At 38.2% G+C, this 17,567-nt stretch overlaps 2 protein-coding genes across 3 annotated transcripts in view; one reads left to right on the top strand and one right to left on the bottom strand.

Moving 5' to 3' along the window:
* Nucleotides 1-13,458, bottom strand: part of LOC132379715 (general transcription factor II-I repeat domain-containing protein 2-like) — a 50,816-nt gene extending 37,358 nt beyond the window's left edge. Inside the window, exon 1 of the mRNA XM_059948032.1 lies at nucleotides 11,756-13,458. Within this exon, the coding sequence (XP_059804015.1) occupies nucleotides 12,519-13,247 (729 nt within the window). The 5' untranslated portion in view covers nucleotides 13,248-13,458 and the 3' untranslated portion in view covers nucleotides 11,756-12,518. The remainder of the gene's footprint in view (nucleotides 1-11,755) is intronic.
* LOC132398003 (intermembrane lipid transfer protein VPS13B-like) overlaps nucleotides 1-17,567 on the top strand; it is a 1,044,617-nt gene that overhangs the window by 442,367 nt on the left and 584,683 nt on the right. The window lies entirely within an intron of this gene.

Genomic DNA, 17,567 nt, shown 5'->3' with positions numbered 1-17,567 from the left:
CTCCACTTTGTCCATTATCTTAAATCTGCCTTCTCTGTTGAATGACACTCTTGCCAGTAGAAACAATTACCTCTTTTATTTACTTAACAGAACATCTCCTCATTGTGATTACTACTATTGAATTTTGATGAAATTACAGGATTTGCAAGTATCATGATCTGTTTTCTTCAAAGTTATGCTTTGTTCATAACATTTGTAAACATATAATTTAAATACTCAGTAGAAGACAGATCATATTCATTCTTTTACAGGGGTATAGTGGTTAGCATGATGCGAGTACAGCTTGGTGTGTCGTTCAGAGTTCAACTCTGGCATCCTCTAAAAGCAGGTTTATACATTCTTTCCTGTGTGGGTTTTCTTCAGGTGCTCCTGTTTCTTCCCATGGGCCAAAGATGTACAGGTTAGTGGATTAATTGGTTACTGTAAATTGTTCTGTGATTAAGTTAGGGTTAAATCAGTGCATTGCTGAGCAGCATGGATTAAAGAGCTAGAAGAGTCTCTTTTGCGCTGTATTTCGAAATAAACAAAATACAGTAAAAGGTGTACTAGGGTGTCTAATTGCAATTTATTTTACAATGTTATCTTTACATCTGTGTGACACAAGTCACTTCCTTTGGATGCATTCCCCAAAAGAAAGTTTGAAGAGATTGTCACATTCACAGGTTTCTGCCTTCAGTAGGAAATGATAAGAGGGCCATAAACTGTGGCCATACATGTGCTAAACTTAAGTCTTTCCCAAGCACCTTTGCTGGACCTTTGCTGCTGCCAATATGGGACTCTTGGTAGATATCTCTTTGCAAAGGAAGAACAGCAAATTTTGAGCAAATGGAATTCATGGTTTTGCAGTAGCAGTTGATGTATATTTCACTGTGAGCTTCTGGGAACAGCCTGTTGGGTTGAGAATCCTGTGTGAAGTTGCTGAGGATCAACTTTATTGAAGACTAATGCTTCACTTTCAAAATGAGGAGATGAATTGTGATTTCATTCCTATTGCAACCATATCAAGCACAGTATGTCATTGCATTTTTGACTTTAATTGTCCGATGTCTTGATGCTTGTTTGAATGTTCTGGTGATGAGGCATCATGCCAAGTACTTACAACAGTCTTCTTGGGAACAAGCCAAATTAATTGCCTGCCTTCTTTTGCTGAAGTGCCTAAGACTCTCTGCACAATCCTAGAGTTGTATAGCATAGAATTTGGCCCTTTCCTCCACCACATTACTGCCAGCCTTTTTGCTGTATTGACTGATGGTCAAAGACTTTTCTCGCACAAACCTTTCTGTGTTTCATGCTCAGTGTTGTGATGTAGCTGAGAATGTCAACTGACCAGGATTGTAATTTGAATTGATAGCTACTCCAATTGGAATCTCTAGAAATAATGAAATATTTAGTGTAGTTTTGTTGGCAAATGCAGCAGTTACATTTTATATACAAAAATAAATCTCTGGGAGAACTCCTGACTAGGAACAGAGTCAACTATATTTTGAATAGTGTTATCCATTGGTGAGACATTGGGGATAAGTCAGCTGAGTGACAGTGATATCAAAATCAGAATCCAATCAGATCAGATTTATTATCACTGATTTACATGCCATGAAATTTGTTGTTCTGCATTAACAATACAGTGCAAAGAAATAAAATTACTGTAAGTTACAAAATTAAATAAATAGTGCAAAAACGGAGTAATGAAGCAGTGGTCATGGATTCATGGATGCTTCAGAAATCTGATAGCAAAATGGAAGAAGCTGTTTCTGAATTATTGATTCTGTTTCTTCAGGCTTCCAGACCTCCTCCCCGATTGTAGTAATGAAAAGAGGGCATGTTATGGATGGTGAAGTTCCTTAGTGATGGGTGCCGTTTCATGAGGAAGCATTCTTGAAGATGTCCTCAATGATTGATCATTGATGAGGATTAGTGGCAGTGCTCTGTAAATATTTTAATGATCCTATGCTTCTGTTATAATAACAAAATCATTAAGTGTTTTGAGGATAAAGTAGGTATATAGAATTAGATCACTTCAGTATAATTATAACTATAGTTCCAGTGTTCCCAACATTATCTCTGTTTGCTGGTCTCCTCTGTAAAAGAGAAAAGGTTTTAATTAAAACACATGAGCAGATCTGCTGTTGTTGTGTTTGCTCAAATTGCCTGTTTTTGTTTAATTTTAATTTGAAATGCTGAGCCTGTCTTCTAATTTGCTTGTTTGATGAGTTGAGGTCATGTGGCTGTTCTGCTGCTATAGTTCTTGTGCCGTGTTAGCCCTATGTTCATAGGTTTAAACCCATTTACAGAACCTGAGTATATGATCTCAGTTGTCATATTAATGTGCAGCAGAGTGTGTTTATTTGAAATATTGACTTTTGTGTGAGATATAAAGAAAACCTCTTCTGCTTCAAGAGGTTGGAAATAATCCTTGATATTTTTACTCAGAAAATTCTGAATTTTGAGGTAAGCAAAGATAGGAAGTAGTTTAGTTATCAGCATTGAACGACATAGGAATTCTTAAGAGGGCAAAGTAAAGTATGAGAGTAAACTTACAGGGAAAGTAAAAGTGGATTCTAAAAGCTTCTACAGATACATAAGAAGAAAAAGGCTAACTAAGTTAAGGGTAGTCTCCTGTAGTCAAAATTGCAAGAATTCATAATGGGAAATAAGGAATGGGAGAGCTGTTAAACTTTGTGGCTCTGTCTTCGCAGAGGAGTACACAAGAAACTTTGCATAAGTATTAGGGAATGAAGAACCTAATGAAAGTGAGCAACTAAAGGAAATTAAATTAGAATAAAATGCTGAAAAAATTAAGGGGACTGAAAGCTAATATATCTTCAGGGTTTATCATATTAGTTCCAAGGCACTAAGGTGTGGCTGTTGTACCTCTAATGTCTGCAGTTTTACCAGTCTTGACCATTAACAGATTTTCTTTGGTGACTTTGCTATGCCATTTTATCCTGGTAAAATGTTACATTTATAATTGTTCAGAATCTACTCACAATATGTATTTCCAACTCAAGACATTAGCTAAGTAAATAATTATGGAGTAAAATAACATAATTCTCAAACTGATATTAGCTACAAAATTAATTTGCATCAAATTAAGTCATTATTTTCTTTGGCTGTGGACACCTGAATGTGATGGTTAATGTTGAGTTGGTTGCATGAGTACAAGACAGCAGTTGTGAATATTTAAGAATAAGAGGAAGATCTGTATGTAATACCCTTTTACTATTCAAAAGACTGAAAACACTTTACAGCTAATGAAGTACACTTGAAGAGCAATCAAGGGTTCATCAAACTTGTGCAAGGATTTTTTTCGTTTCTTCATTCATAGGATGTAGGCATTATTGGCTAGACTAATATTTATTGTTGAACTACCATCCACTGTCTCTGGGGTCAAAATCACATGAATTGGGGAAAAAAGGGCAGAATCCTTTTCTTGGAAAAGCATTAGTGCCAATAATATATTCAGGTAATTTTCCTGGTAGAAGTTACTGAAACAAGTTTTATTCCTGTTTGAATTTAAATTCCACAACTACATTGCAGGATTTGTACTCATGTTTGAACTTTTATTTCTCAATCAATAGTGAGGGTCTCTAGAGTCTAATCCACATGTCATCCTCTGCAATTTCTGGCATCTCCAAAGGGATCCTACCACCGAACATAATTTTACTTTTCCTCTCCCCCATATCCCCACCCCGACTCTCCTGCTTTCTGCGGGATTGCTCCCACCATGATTCCCTTATCCATTCGTCTTGTGCCACTAATCTTCCTCCCAGCACTTATCCCTGCAAGCAGCCTAAGTGATACACGTGCTCGTTCTCCTCCTACCTCACCTCCATTCAGGACCACAAACAGTCCTACACCTGCCTATCACCTCCTCCTAGATACACTCCTTTTTTTCCTTTCTCCTATGGTCCACTTTCCTCTCCTATCAGATTCCTTCCTCTCTAGCTCTTTACCTTTCCTACCCACCTGGCTTTGCCTATGACCTCTAGCTATCATCCTTCCCCTGCGCCCACCCTTATATTCTGCCATCTTCTTCTTGCCTTTCCAGTCCTGAAGAAGAGTCTTGGCCTGAAATGTTGACTGTTCATTTATTTCCATAGTTGCTGCCTAACTTGCTGACTCCCCCAGCATTTTGTGTGTGTTGTCTGATGCAGCAGTTAAATCAGAATAACAATGAATCCAAACAACTATGTTTGTGTATTACTGTTAGTAGGTAATAAGCAAACAGTTTTCTTCAAGATACAGCCATAAATCCTTTTGTATTTACTTGAGAGGGGTGTCATATTGATTACACCTTGTAAAGATCATGGAGAACCATCCTTGACTTTGACTGTGACTGGTGTGTGATAAGAGAGTGTGAGCAACTGAACTAATTTTATAGTTCAGCTTAAGATAACTCATTACGTGATAAACCTAATTTGTTAGTGTCTTGTTCTCCTCTTCACAACAGATTGATGCCCAACTCCATCGAATCATCGACGACATTTTTTCAAATCTGATTAGTTTAGCATTTAATCCATTATTATTAATGTTAATGAAAATAACATTCCTGATGAAGAGTCTCAGCCAGAAACGTTGACTATACTCTTTTAAAATTCTTTTATTTATTGAGGTACAGCTTTGAGTAGGCTGTCTGGCTCTTTGATCCACGCCTCCCAGTAATTCCCTGATTTAATCCTAACCTAATTATGGGACAGTTTACAATGACCGATTAACCTACCAACCGCTGTGTCTTTAGATTGTGGGAGGAAACCAGAGAACCCAGAGGAAACCCACACGGTCATGGGGCGAATGTACAAACTCCTGACAGGTAGTGGCTGGAATTGAAAACAGGAGAAAATCTGCAGATGCTGGAAATCTGAGCAACACACACAAAATGCTGGAGGAACTCAGCATATATGGAAAAAAGTACAGTCGACATTTCGGGCTGAAACCTTTCTGCAGAACTGGAGAAAAAAAGTTGAGGAATAGATTTAAAAGGTGGGGGGAGGGAGAGAAAAACACCAGGTGATAGGTGAAACCTGGAGGGGGAGGGATGAAGTAAAGAGCTGGGATGCTGATTGGTGAAAGAGACAGAAGGCCATGGAAGAAAGAAGAATGGGGGAGGGGCACTAGAGGGATGCAATAGGTGGGCAAGAAGATAAGATGAGAGAGAGAAAAGGGGATGGGAAAGTGCTCAAGTGTATATTAACCAGAATTTTGGAAAGTTGTAACCTAACATCCTAACAAGAGGATCAACACCTCATATTCCATTGCAGTGGCCTGCAGCCCAATGCTATGAACAGTGAATCTTCCAATTTCAGGTAGCTAATTTCTCCAGTAATGCCACAGACCCATTGACTAACTGTTGACACCAAAATGATTGGTAGGACAATTTAAAATAAACCCAATCATCAGAAAAGGTAGGGGGGGGGGTGTGTGTGTGTGTGTGTGTGTGTGTGTGTGTGTGTGTGTGTGTGTGTGTGTGTGTGTGTTAGGAAAGAGTCCTGCTGAAGGGTCTCACCCCAAAATATTGACTGTACTCTTTTCCATAGATGCTACCTTGCCCACTGAGTTCCTCCAGCATTTTGAGTGCAATGCTATTTTTACCATTTTGCTTCTGTTGTACTTGTGTTTATTTTATTGCATTTTTTGAAGTTCTAGTGATTGTTGTACATTCCTGTTGCTCTACATTGAATTAGAAAGCAAGTAAACTATTGCCATGAATTCCACATAAATGTGACAGAAGAACTTTAATAAATGTAATTTTCAAGCCCTTCTCAATTCATTGAATCTCATCTCAAAGGATCTTAATAACTTCTAATGAATAATCGTGCAGTGAAAATAATAATGAACTAAATATGTGTTAACTGACACTACACCGAAGAAAACATTTTCACGCAAGACTCTTGGGAGTACTCCTCGAAGGATTATGACTCTATGCTATTACCTTTGCTGATTTGATGTGTATGGATTAGTGGTGTTTTCACAATGTAATTTTAGTAAGATTGATGATTATTGCTGGGATAATTTTTGTTAGTTTTGTGAGCTATTCTTTTCAAAAATGTCAGCGCTCCTTGCACAAATTTAAACTTAATTGGTAAAAAAAATCCTTTGAAGATCCCAGCAGACCCACATAAGGTCTGAATGAGCTAGTAAAGAATAACTTGGCAACAGCTTAAACAGTTTGTTTCTTAAGTCTCCTTTAAATTGTAATTAGTTCAAGCTCAGAAAATAGTTCAAAATTCCTGACAATGGATTTAAAGACTAGGTTTTATGGAGAGAAAGAGGATAAAGCTTTTGCTGAATTAAGCCAAGGTTATTCAATACTGCTGAATCGTAGCCTTGCCTCTCTGCACTATCTATACTGCACCAAATTTTGCTTGCTCATTTGACTAAGTTATGGTCCTCAGTTTTAAATGTTTTTGTTTTAAAATTTTTCCATGATCTTCCATAAACTTCATCACACTTTTTCCTAAATAGTTCAAAGGTTCATTTATAATTGAAGTATACAATTCTGAGATTCTTCTTCTCCAAGTAGTCATGAAACCAAGAAAGAAAAGAATGTAATCAACCCCCCCCCCCCCCATATCCCCCTCCCCCAGACAAAAAAAAAAGATTGGACGAAAAACACAATGTTAAAAAAGGTTAAGACTGGAAAAAGTCCGTAGTCCATTGTCCAAGTCCATATCCATATCCAAAATGCAGAAAAGCCTGGGTAATATTCTCCAGGCATTGCGGCAAACACAGGTTTCCCTCTCCAGTGGCAGTGATGAAAAGGCAGTCTCCACTTTCCGGTGGCAGAGTGATCCCACCAGTGATCAGAAGGCAGGCAACCGGTGCTTACCTTTTGCATTTGCCACAATGTTTCAATTTCCCTCATGGCTTTAATTAGTGATCATTGGAAGTTTTAATCAGCCAAAATGGAGTTGAACATTGGCTCGTGCCCCATCCCACAGTCTCCTCGTCACAAGGCCCGTGTATGCTGCCTCTACCTCCTAGTATCCTCTTGGAGTTAGCAAAGCTCTGGATCACCCAAACAATCTCTAAATTGCAAATCACAGGCTCCAGCAGTTCCAAAAATACATTCAAGACAAAAAAAAACAGACATAAAAGATATAAAAGAAGCGAAATGAATAGTTTCCTGAGCTATCCAGAAGATGTTGACTGTGGAAATGTTGTATGAGGTGCCAGCTTAACCGGAACTTAACTGGAAGAACAAGCATTTCAGGATGTATATTGTACACATTTCTCTGACATTAAATTGTACCTTTGAAACCTTTGAATATGCTATTCCTTTGGCAAAAGCCACAAGTGCTTTCCCGTACTTTTGCTACTCGTGGCCACACTTGATACTTGACCCTTTGCCCGGACTTTTGATCACTCCATCTTTGGCTCAGTGTTTGGTGCACATCCTTGCATGAGAAAGCATTTCTAAGCTTTTCTGAGAATTTGATAAATGCATTATGTTAGAATTGATTGCACTGCTGGTAATTCAGAAGAAAGAAGGAAGGGTACACTGTGAATAGAAGTTTCTCTGACAGTTTGCCTTGAAAATAAAATCAAAATATAGTTTCATGGAGATGTATGTACTTCCAATCTTCTTATATTAGCTTTTTTTGACTGGGCAGGAGGTGAACAAACCAACAGGAGCTGTAAATTTACTTGACATTTTGAACTTCTGTTCAATCATTGGTTGCGGAGAAGCCTGATTTTCCATTCCCTGCTGACCCCTGATCTGATGAGGAATTAGTCGGTTTAAAATCACATTTAGGAGCAGCCAGGTAATAATAGTCAAATTCCTCACTTGAATGACAGCAGATTTCACAGCAATCCAATAGGTTCACAATTGCCTTTATTTAAGTCAGTTTGTTTTACAGATTTTTACAATTATGTTAATTTAACTTCTCCAGTTGCCACAGTGAGATTTTAACTTCTCTCCCTGGATCTGTGGTGCAGGTTTATTATCCACTGCTACTTAATTGCTGTACATCTTCAGGATTATATGTGCATATGTCCATGTCATTTCTGTAAAATCTCATCTTCATACAAAGGACCTACCTCTGTCATGTTGTTTAGCAGTACCATCATATTAAGAGGAATGAATTCAAAGCAAAATGAGCCAGGCATCCATGTAGTGACGTGGCTCAGTATATCCCTCCATCCTATCCTTATCATTAAACAAGGATACCAACCTATTCAGTGAGGCATAGAGAGTGATATACTGGAAATAGCTTTGGGTATTTCCAAACTGTGATGAAGCTTGCAAGATCGGATCATAGGAAGACATGTATGCTAATATGCAAAACCAGCCACAGTGCCAGAGTTGTTTACTCGTACAATAATGAGGATCAGATTAGAATTCGGTGGTCAAAAGTATTCAATGCTTGCCCAAGTGAGCATGGGAGTTTCCACCAAAACCAGTTTCAAACGTTGTACAGGACAAAGCTGTCTCCTTGATTGGCATCCCACCTACCACTGAAGCCCAGTGCTCCCTCTACCACTGATAGCTTGCAACTACAGAACGTACAGGTCCTCCTTTGATTCCCAATGCCCGACTCGTGTACAAGGCTGTACATACAAGTGTACAAGACCAACAGTGTGCATTTGCTGGGGGGGTATCGGGGTTGCAGGCATTTCTGCCACCCGCAAATTTAGTCTATAGCTGCATTTCCAACTTGTGAACTATTTAGGGTATGAACGATTCACAAAAACAGGCACCTGCGGCAACCTGTACAATCTGCAGGTATTCTTTGCCAAGGCTGCCTTAATTGTAAGCTCAGTAGTAATTGTGTACTATTGACACCTATGTTCAGTACATTAATACAAACAAGATCGCTGTCAATGTTGACATTGTGATGTGATTAGATGGTATGTGCATGGGAAATAAAGTTGTTTTGACTTCTGGATTTGAATATGAACACGGTCAGAAGAGAAAACCTATTTCCTCATTGGATTTTGATACCTAATCAGCTAATTTGAAATTCTTCTAGCTTTTAAACATTTCAGTTATCACAAAGAAATGTAACATATTACACCACGGAGTATTTGTCATCTTGTTTAAAATCGGTAGATTTCAGATGAAAAAATAAAATACGATGATGTATTTGGGTGCTTAAAGACCAGTTTAGACACAGGGCAGAGGGCTTGTTTCTGCACATGATGAGTTTATCACTATTACTTCACTATGAATTTAACTTTTTGGGTTTAGAAATATGGTGTTACATTGAGTATAATCCTTAAGAACTATAAGGTATATATTGTTTAATTTCTTCAACTCTATTAACATAAGTTTTGAGAAAAGTTGCTTATGGATTTGTGGTACAATTTGTGATTGGTTGTGCTTGTCGAGCTAAAGTGCTAGCTGCAGTTTAAAAAGACTTAAATAATTCCTAGTTTACAAATATTCTGCTTTTTCCAAGAGCACTTGTCCAAGCCTTATTATGGAATATAGCACTGTAAATGGCTCTTCATCACACTAATGTTTTTCTGGTATATCATTTATTAGTGGGACAATGTCAGCAGATTTTAGTTCACCCTGTTTCCACCCTCCAAAACTTTTAACATCTGGGCAACTTCAGTGATTTCAGTTGTCTCACTGGAGGCATAAAGAGTGATGCTATCAGGGCAATTTGAACGTAATTTCAACCATTAATATGCAAGTAATGGTAACTGTACAGAAGTCTGCATTCTTTCAACATTTTTTCAGTAGTCTAAAGTCTGATTGTAAATTTGGGTAATGTTATATAGTATGTCGTGTCTGGTGGACAATTTAAATTAATTTTAATAATTGTTCATTGCACTGAATATGAAAAGCAGTCTAGGGACTAGATTTACGTACCTCCCAATTTTCTGGTTTTGCTTCATGAAAAGCTTCTCTACCAATGTATGCAATTTAACAGACCATAGATTTTATTGATATTCTATCCCTGTTAACTCGAATTTGAATTTAATTGGTGAACCCTGCCCAACCCAGCAGAAAGACAAATGTAAATGCTCATAAAAAGATTGTATTCCGAAGTTCAATTTTGTAAAGGGATGGATAATTTGTTTTATCTCTGTTTATCACAGAAAATAAGTGTGACTGGCTAGTGGACAAGAAAATAATTTAGAATTATATGTTTGAATTATTGTGGTTCCTAAGATTTAAATATAAGTCCGATACATTCATACATGCTGACTTGATGCATCCTTAAACTCTTGTAAATGGGGTTCTTCCTAGAGAAACCTTTAATGTTCTGGCACGTCCACGTTATTCTCATTCATAATCCATTAGAAACACATTTCTGACATTTTTATTTTCTAAGAAAACAAATTGAAGAATTAAAACTTGATAAAGAGAGTACTAAGTTACTCATCAGAAATCGAAAGTTACATTTCACAAGGTTTTATGTTTCATGTTTTCACTTGTCTTGAGTATATTAAACTCTACAATTACTTAGTAAAAGATAAGGATTTGGCCAGATTTGAAACTACTTGTAATTTTCTAGTCTTTCACGCCCAGGTATCTTTTCAAATACCAATGTAACTTGGTTGAGGAAAAATTGATCTTAGCTTCAGAAGTTGTATGGAGGCCTCCTCGGCCTATGAGACTTAAGCATGGCTGATTATACCAACAAGTAAACTACTCCTACACCTGTTGATACAGTCTTCAATGTATCTTAAGAGTACCTCAGCAGGTGTCGGGGGTTTTGAGCTATGAAAGTCAATCTGTTATTACTGGTAGTAAGAATCCATGTGCTATGCAAGCTGTGACCAGTAAGAACAACTCTTGAAGGGACTTGTCAAGAATGGCTGTAAAACTTTTAATATGCTGTGTTTCAGTTCAGCCAAAAGGAGTATTTAATTTCACAAATCAAACTGCTAGTAATAGTCCATTAACTGGAACTGTTAAACAATTTATACACATGCTATTTTGAATTGACATGTGGCAGATCAGCCAGAGGGATCTTGCTGTAAAAATCCAGTGTTGAACAAGTGAAATTCTAATTCATTTCAATTGTAAAATGGAGTAAATTGTTTGCCTTATAAGGTCAGTGGTGACAGATGGAAAATAGTTTTGGTAGGAGCTACAGTAAAATGTAAGTGTTCTAAAATTATATTGAGGAATCTCTGGATTGCCTGTAGGAAAGTTACATTGATGTCTTGAGTGTCTAATACAGGGGTGGGCAAACTTTTTGACTTGAGGGCCACAAAGGGTTCTAAAATTTGACAGGGGGGCCGGACCAGGTGCAGATGGATGGAGTGTTTTGGTAATACACCTCATAAGAGAAAATAAAATATCATGGGATATGTAGAAAACATGTGCTTTAATTTCAATTGAAAATGAACAAATGCATTACAACAAAATATCTGTCTTTGAAGTCCCATGGTATTTAGCTATTTATTGAAATGACTTTTAAAACACTGAAAATTAAATGAATAAAATACAGCTTTTTTAAATAGTAACAGTTATTATTTTAAAGCACTGAAAATTCTGTTATCCTTCAAGATATTATCATCATCACTCTCCTCCTGACTGTCTTTATTTCAAAAATGGTAGGAGATGCAGGTCTACTTGTCCTGCTCCTTCTTATTCAATTGTCCCCTGTGCCAAAACTCAACAACGACCCGCACAATGACAGAACAATGAGAGCGCGCCAGTATGCGGAGCGCGTTTTTTATTTTGAGAACGTACGTGCACCTGTGCATTACTCATGTCCATCACTTAACAGAAATGACATGTAACATGTAAGGCTTATTGAAAAAAATATTTTCAAATGCATTTTTTACATACCACAACGAAGAAACTTATTTTTAATTTCAGTGAGAACAGTGTTGTTGGTCTCCCTTTTTAGCCAGTGCATCAAAGTCTGGATTTAGTTTTGTTGTGGCGATTCTCAGGATGGATCTGAGGTGTTGGTCAGTTAACTTGGATCTGTGGCTGGCTTTGTTGATGTTCATGACGCTGAATGCCTGTTCACACAAATAGGTCGAGCCGAACAACGCCAGCATTTTCTGTGCCGTCCACCGGAGGTTTGGAAACATAAAAAGTCATTCAGTTTAAGAGAGTTGAACTTCTCTTTTAAGACGGGGTCAGACTGAAGGTCGATCAGTTCCAGCTGTAGCTCCTCTGGTGCTGTTTCAGGATCTTGTGACAGGGGACAGGCCACCAACTGAAGTGACTTGTCAATTTTTTCAAAATCAGAAAAGCGACGGCAGAATTCTCTGTGCAGCGCATCCAGTGACTCGCTGTATTTTTTCACATTTGCGCCGGCCTCTTCCAGCGTGGCTAGTGTGGGAAAATGAGTGAATAACTTATTCGAAATTTGCCTGGAGAAAAAAGCCAGCTTGGATTTAAAGGCTTTCACGTTTGTGTACATGTCATGCACAAACTGATCCTTCCCCTGTAGCTTCACGTTCAGTTCATTCATGTGTGAAAATATATCCACAGCAAACGCAAAGTCACAAAGCCAGCTCTTGTTGCTCAGCTCAGGAAATTCGCCGGCCTTCCTCAGTAACTCCAAAAATGCACCGATCTCCTCTTTGAGCTCCCATACTCATTGAAACACTTTGCCCAAACTTAACCAACGGACACGGGAGTGATAAAGTAGGTCCTGGTGATCCAGGAACGTGATGAACTGACGGTGCTGAAGTCCCCTTGCACGTATAAAGTTGACAAGTTTTACGACAGGATTCACAACATGATTCAGCTGTAATACCGATTTACATAGAGATTCCTGGTGGATGATGCAGTGAAGGAAAATAACATCCTGGTCAGGATTTTCATCTTTCACTTTATTCTGTATTCTCCTCAGCAGGCCGACATTTTTCCCCGTCAAATTAGGAGATCCATCTGTGGTGACGTTGATAAGTTTACTCCAAGGGAGCTTCATATTTTCGATGACAGCAGACACCCGGTCATACAAGTCCTCTCCCCGTGTTTTTCCTTTCAGAGACTCCATTGTCAAAATCTCCTCCGTTATTTCAAAAGTATTGTTAATTCCTCGGATAAAAATGAGGAGCTGAGCAGTGTCTTTTACATCGTTGCTTTCATCCAGTGCTAATGAATATAACGTGAACGACTCTGCCTTTTTATTTAAGTCGCTGGTTATATCTTCATCTATCAGTTCCACACGGCGAGTCACTGTCCTGTGTGATAAACTGATTTTTTCAAATTTGTCTTTGCTCTCCGGACACAATATGCCTGCTGTCTCCACCATACATTCTTTTAAAAACTCGCCTTCAGACAGAGGCTTGCTGGCCTTTGCTAATTTGAATGACAGCATAAAACTCGCCTTGGTACTTGAGTCATGAATGGCAGTTTGACGGTGAAAAAAATTTTGTTGAGCCTGTAAATTAGCTGACAACCTCTGAGCATTAGCTTCCCGTTCTTTCGTTGACTGGTCGCTAGCATAGTTGGCATGTTTTGTGGCAAAGTGACGGCTGATATTATATTCTTTAAAAACCGCCACAGTCTCTTGGCATATCAGGCATACAGCAGTTGATCTGTGTTCGGTAAAAAGATATTTAGTTGTCCACTCCTTATTAAACACCAGACATTCTCTATCCACTTTTCTTTTCTTAGCTCCACTCATCTTTACAGAAGGGGTGAGAGGTTGTAGCGGTGTGCTACATGCAGCGCTAAAATTATGACACGGAGTCGGTAACTGCAGTCGAAGGAAAAAACTTTATTCGAAATCCCCAGCCTCACTTTTAAGCATCCCTCAACCTGCCCCCCATGGCGCAGAGGCTCCAAAGCTCTGTGCTCGCAAATCCCCGCAGGCTATTTCCCTTAGCCGGAACGCTGGCTAATTGTGAGCCGGTTCGGATGTGCCAGGAAATGGGTTGCCACAAGGTTACAAAGTAAAGCGCAAATGTGGAGTAATACGCTGCACCTCAACAAAGGTCAATGTATATAGAGTGCGTCATCTATTGGGAAAACGCCAGAATTGTGGGGAAAAAACGTTAACAAGGTTTATTAATATAATTTCATCAAGTTCTGCGGGCCGGATTAAAATGCTTAACGGGCCGCATATGGCCCGCGGGCCGTAGTTTGCCCATGCCTGGTCTAATACATTGAAAAGTGAAGACAAAGACTGAAAAGATTGATATGAGAAAATGTCAATATTCTTAAAATTTTCTGAACTTAATTTTATCAAATTTAGATGTCTTTATTAAATCCATTTTAGGTTAAGCTAAAGGATGCAGTTTAATTTATGCACCATTCCTTCAGCTATACATCCTTTTGCTGACTGCAGTTTTCATTGCATATCTGTGGCCAATAATGTTTTGACGTTCTGCAAGACCACACTGTCACCCTGTGGACACAGCTGGTACAGCTTAAGTTTCCATTGTCAAGGTTGAATGAAATTCAGTGATTATCAAATTTGTTAACAAATTTGCAGCAGAAATGGACTATAGTTTTCTCATTCTGGATTGAAGTTTTATGTAGATTTCTGCTACAGTTGCTGACCGTGGAAGTTGTAGGTTGTTTAAGCTTATTCTTTACTTGATCAGAAAGTAAATGTGTTGTCATAAATTCAATTCATTAATATAATTGTTTGTGTTTATGACTTATAAAGAATGTTTAATAAATAGGATCACGTTCTTAATCATGAGTTCTTCACAAGACCATGTGGGAAAAACATGCATATTCATACATTTTATTGATTATATGTGTGTGGTTAGCTGGTGTAATACTATGTCAAAAGACATTACAGTTGGCTACCAATCAAGAAAAACTTGATTTCAGGAAAATAAATCACCTCCTAAAATGCAAATGGAGTTGCATTCAACAGTAAACAGGTTTACCACTAAACAAGGTGTTTCTCCAGACCAAGGTGAACAACATGGTACATAAAACTCAGACATATGCCACATGAAGTAACATTAACACAAATAAATTAGCAATTAATAAAGTGCATATACAAGTTAAAAAATAAACAGTATAATATCACTGGAGCTTCATACCTAATGAGACTTAGGTGGTGGTAGGGGGTTCAATAGGCATACAGCCTGCAGGAAGAACCTGTTTCCCATCCTAACAGTTCTTGTCCTGATGATACGGTACCTCCTGTTTTATGGTAGGGGATCAAAGGGATTGTTGGACGGATGGGAGGGATCACTGAGAATGCTGAGGGTCCTGTGTATGCAGCATTCCTGATAAATATCTCTAATGGTTGGAAGAGAGACCCTCATGATTCTCTTAGCAGTTCTTGCAATTCTTTCTAGAGACTTGTTGTTCAATGCGTTGCAATTCCCATACCAGATGGTGATGTAGCTGGCCAGGGCACTCTTGATGGTGCTCCTGTAAAAATTGTTTAAAATGGTGCGGGATGCCTCACTTACATTAATCTCTTCAGTAAGTGGAGCCGTTGCTGTATTGTTTTTTTACCAAAGAGGTGGTGTTGAGAGACCAGATGAGATTATCCATTATGTACACTCCCAGAAACTTGCTGTTCCTAACTCTCTCCATTGAGGAGCTGTGTATGTGCAGTGAGGAGTTGTCAACTTGCACCTTCCTAAAGCCCACAGTCACTTTCTTGGTCTTGTCCACATTGAGACTCAAGTTGTCCAACTGAATCATTGCAATGCAGTGTTTAGTATTGAAGGAGCAAAATGAGTTATCCTCTTACAAATGTTGCTACATATTGTATTTTTAAAATTTAGTTATCAATATTTAAGATGGATGGATTTGAAAAAAAAATAAAGCTGTCGTGTAAATTTATGAAAACAGATTTCCTGCAGAATTTTCACTGCACAGTGTTTTCCTTCTGTTATTTCATTAGCTGGCCAGTGAATTTCCATTTTGTTGTGTGATGCACTTTAAAGTGTGTGAATGACAATCTGAGAACCCATTTAGAGTTTAAATCAACACAGTCTGCAATCTGATTCAACAGTAGGAGCATAGAGGTCGCTTACTTGCCTCTGTTTTAGTACGTTGTCTGTCCCTTCAATGCCTAAAGGCTGCAATCCTTATTTATACATATGTCAGACTGGCACACATAAATAATAATTTTTTGACTAAATGTTGACAAGATAGTCTTGCAGTTGTACAAGGTGCTGGTGAGACTGTACTTGGAGGATTGTGTACATTTTTGCTCAGCCTGTAATAGGAACGATATCTTTGAAAGAGTACAGAGAAGATTTATGAGGTAATTGTTTCAGGGAGATGTTATTCACATTTGGATAAGCACATGGCAAGGAGGGGTTTAGAGGGATATGGGTAAAATGCAGACAAATAGGACTAATTGGATTTACTGTGTATACCCACAAGAAAAACAAATCTCGTGGTTGTACGTGGTGATGTATATGTACTTTGCTGATACATTTACTTTGAACTAATTTGGCAGGCACCCTGGTTGGCATGGATAAGTTCAAAATCAGAATTGGGTTTATTATCACTGACATATGTCATGAAATTTGTTGTTTTGCAGCAGCAGTAAGGTGCAAGAGTAATAATTACTGCAAGGTACAAAATAAATAAATAGTGCAGAAGATGAATAAAGAAGATGAATAGTCCATGAACTATTCAGAAATCTGATAATGGAGGGGGAAGGAACATTGAGTATGGATCTTCAAACTCCTGTGCCACCTCCCTGATGGTAGTAATGTAAAGAGGGCATGTCCTGAATGGTGAGGATTTTTAACCAAGATGTTGTCTTCTTGAGGGATTTCTTTTTGAACATGGACTTCATGATGGGGGGAGAGTTATGCCCGTGACTGAGCTGGCTGAGTCTACAACCCTCTGCAGCCTCTTGTGATCCTGTGCATTGGAAGTTCCATACCAGACTGTGATGTAATCTTTCAGAATGCTCTCCACTGTACATCTATAGAAATTTGTAAGGTTTTGGTGACATACTAAATCTTCTCAAAATCCGAATGAAGTATAACTGCTGGTGTGCATTCCTTGTGATTGTATCAGTGTGTTGAGCCCAAAAGGAATAGTAAAGAATGTGCACTGAGTTCTGTGACACCACACTGGTGACAAACTGCCAGTCACAAAACACTTATCAGCTATTACTCTTTTGTTTCCTGGCACTGATCAGTGACAGTGAGAGAATGGTGATATACATACAAATCAAGATTATTGGAAGATACTGTTGGTGGTATTTATCATATACACATTGCCTTTGTCTATCTTACTGGAAGAGATTAAGTTTTAGGAGGTGCAAAAGGATGAGTATTTACAATGTATTTTGTGGATGTATGCACTGCTGAAATGTCCATTGGAGTTGAAGATAATGAACGCTTAGAGTGGAGGGTGGCCAGTTTTGTTCTGCTTGTTGTTGGTTTTTTGGAATATTGTTAGGTTGTACTCATCCAGATAAGTGAGGACCAGCTTCTTCCCCTTCTGCCATACGGTTCCCAAATGGACATTGAACCCATGAACAATACTTCACTTTTTAGTTAAATAATATATATTCTTGTTTTTGAACTATTTTTAATCGTTTCAATATGCATATACTTACTGTCATCAATATATTTATTTTCTTTCTGTATTATCATGTATTATACTGCTGCTACGAAGTTAACAAATTTCATAATACATCATGCTCTTGACGCATACGTTGTTGATGATGGAAAGGCTTTAAGGTGTTGGAATC

This window comes from Hypanus sabinus, chromosome 1, assembly GCF_030144855.1.
Source record: "Hypanus sabinus isolate sHypSab1 chromosome 1, sHypSab1.hap1, whole genome shotgun sequence".
Lineage (NCBI taxonomy): Eukaryota > Metazoa > Chordata > Chondrichthyes > Myliobatiformes > Dasyatidae > Hypanus > Hypanus sabinus.
This window is presented reverse-complemented; position numbering and strand designations above follow the sequence as displayed.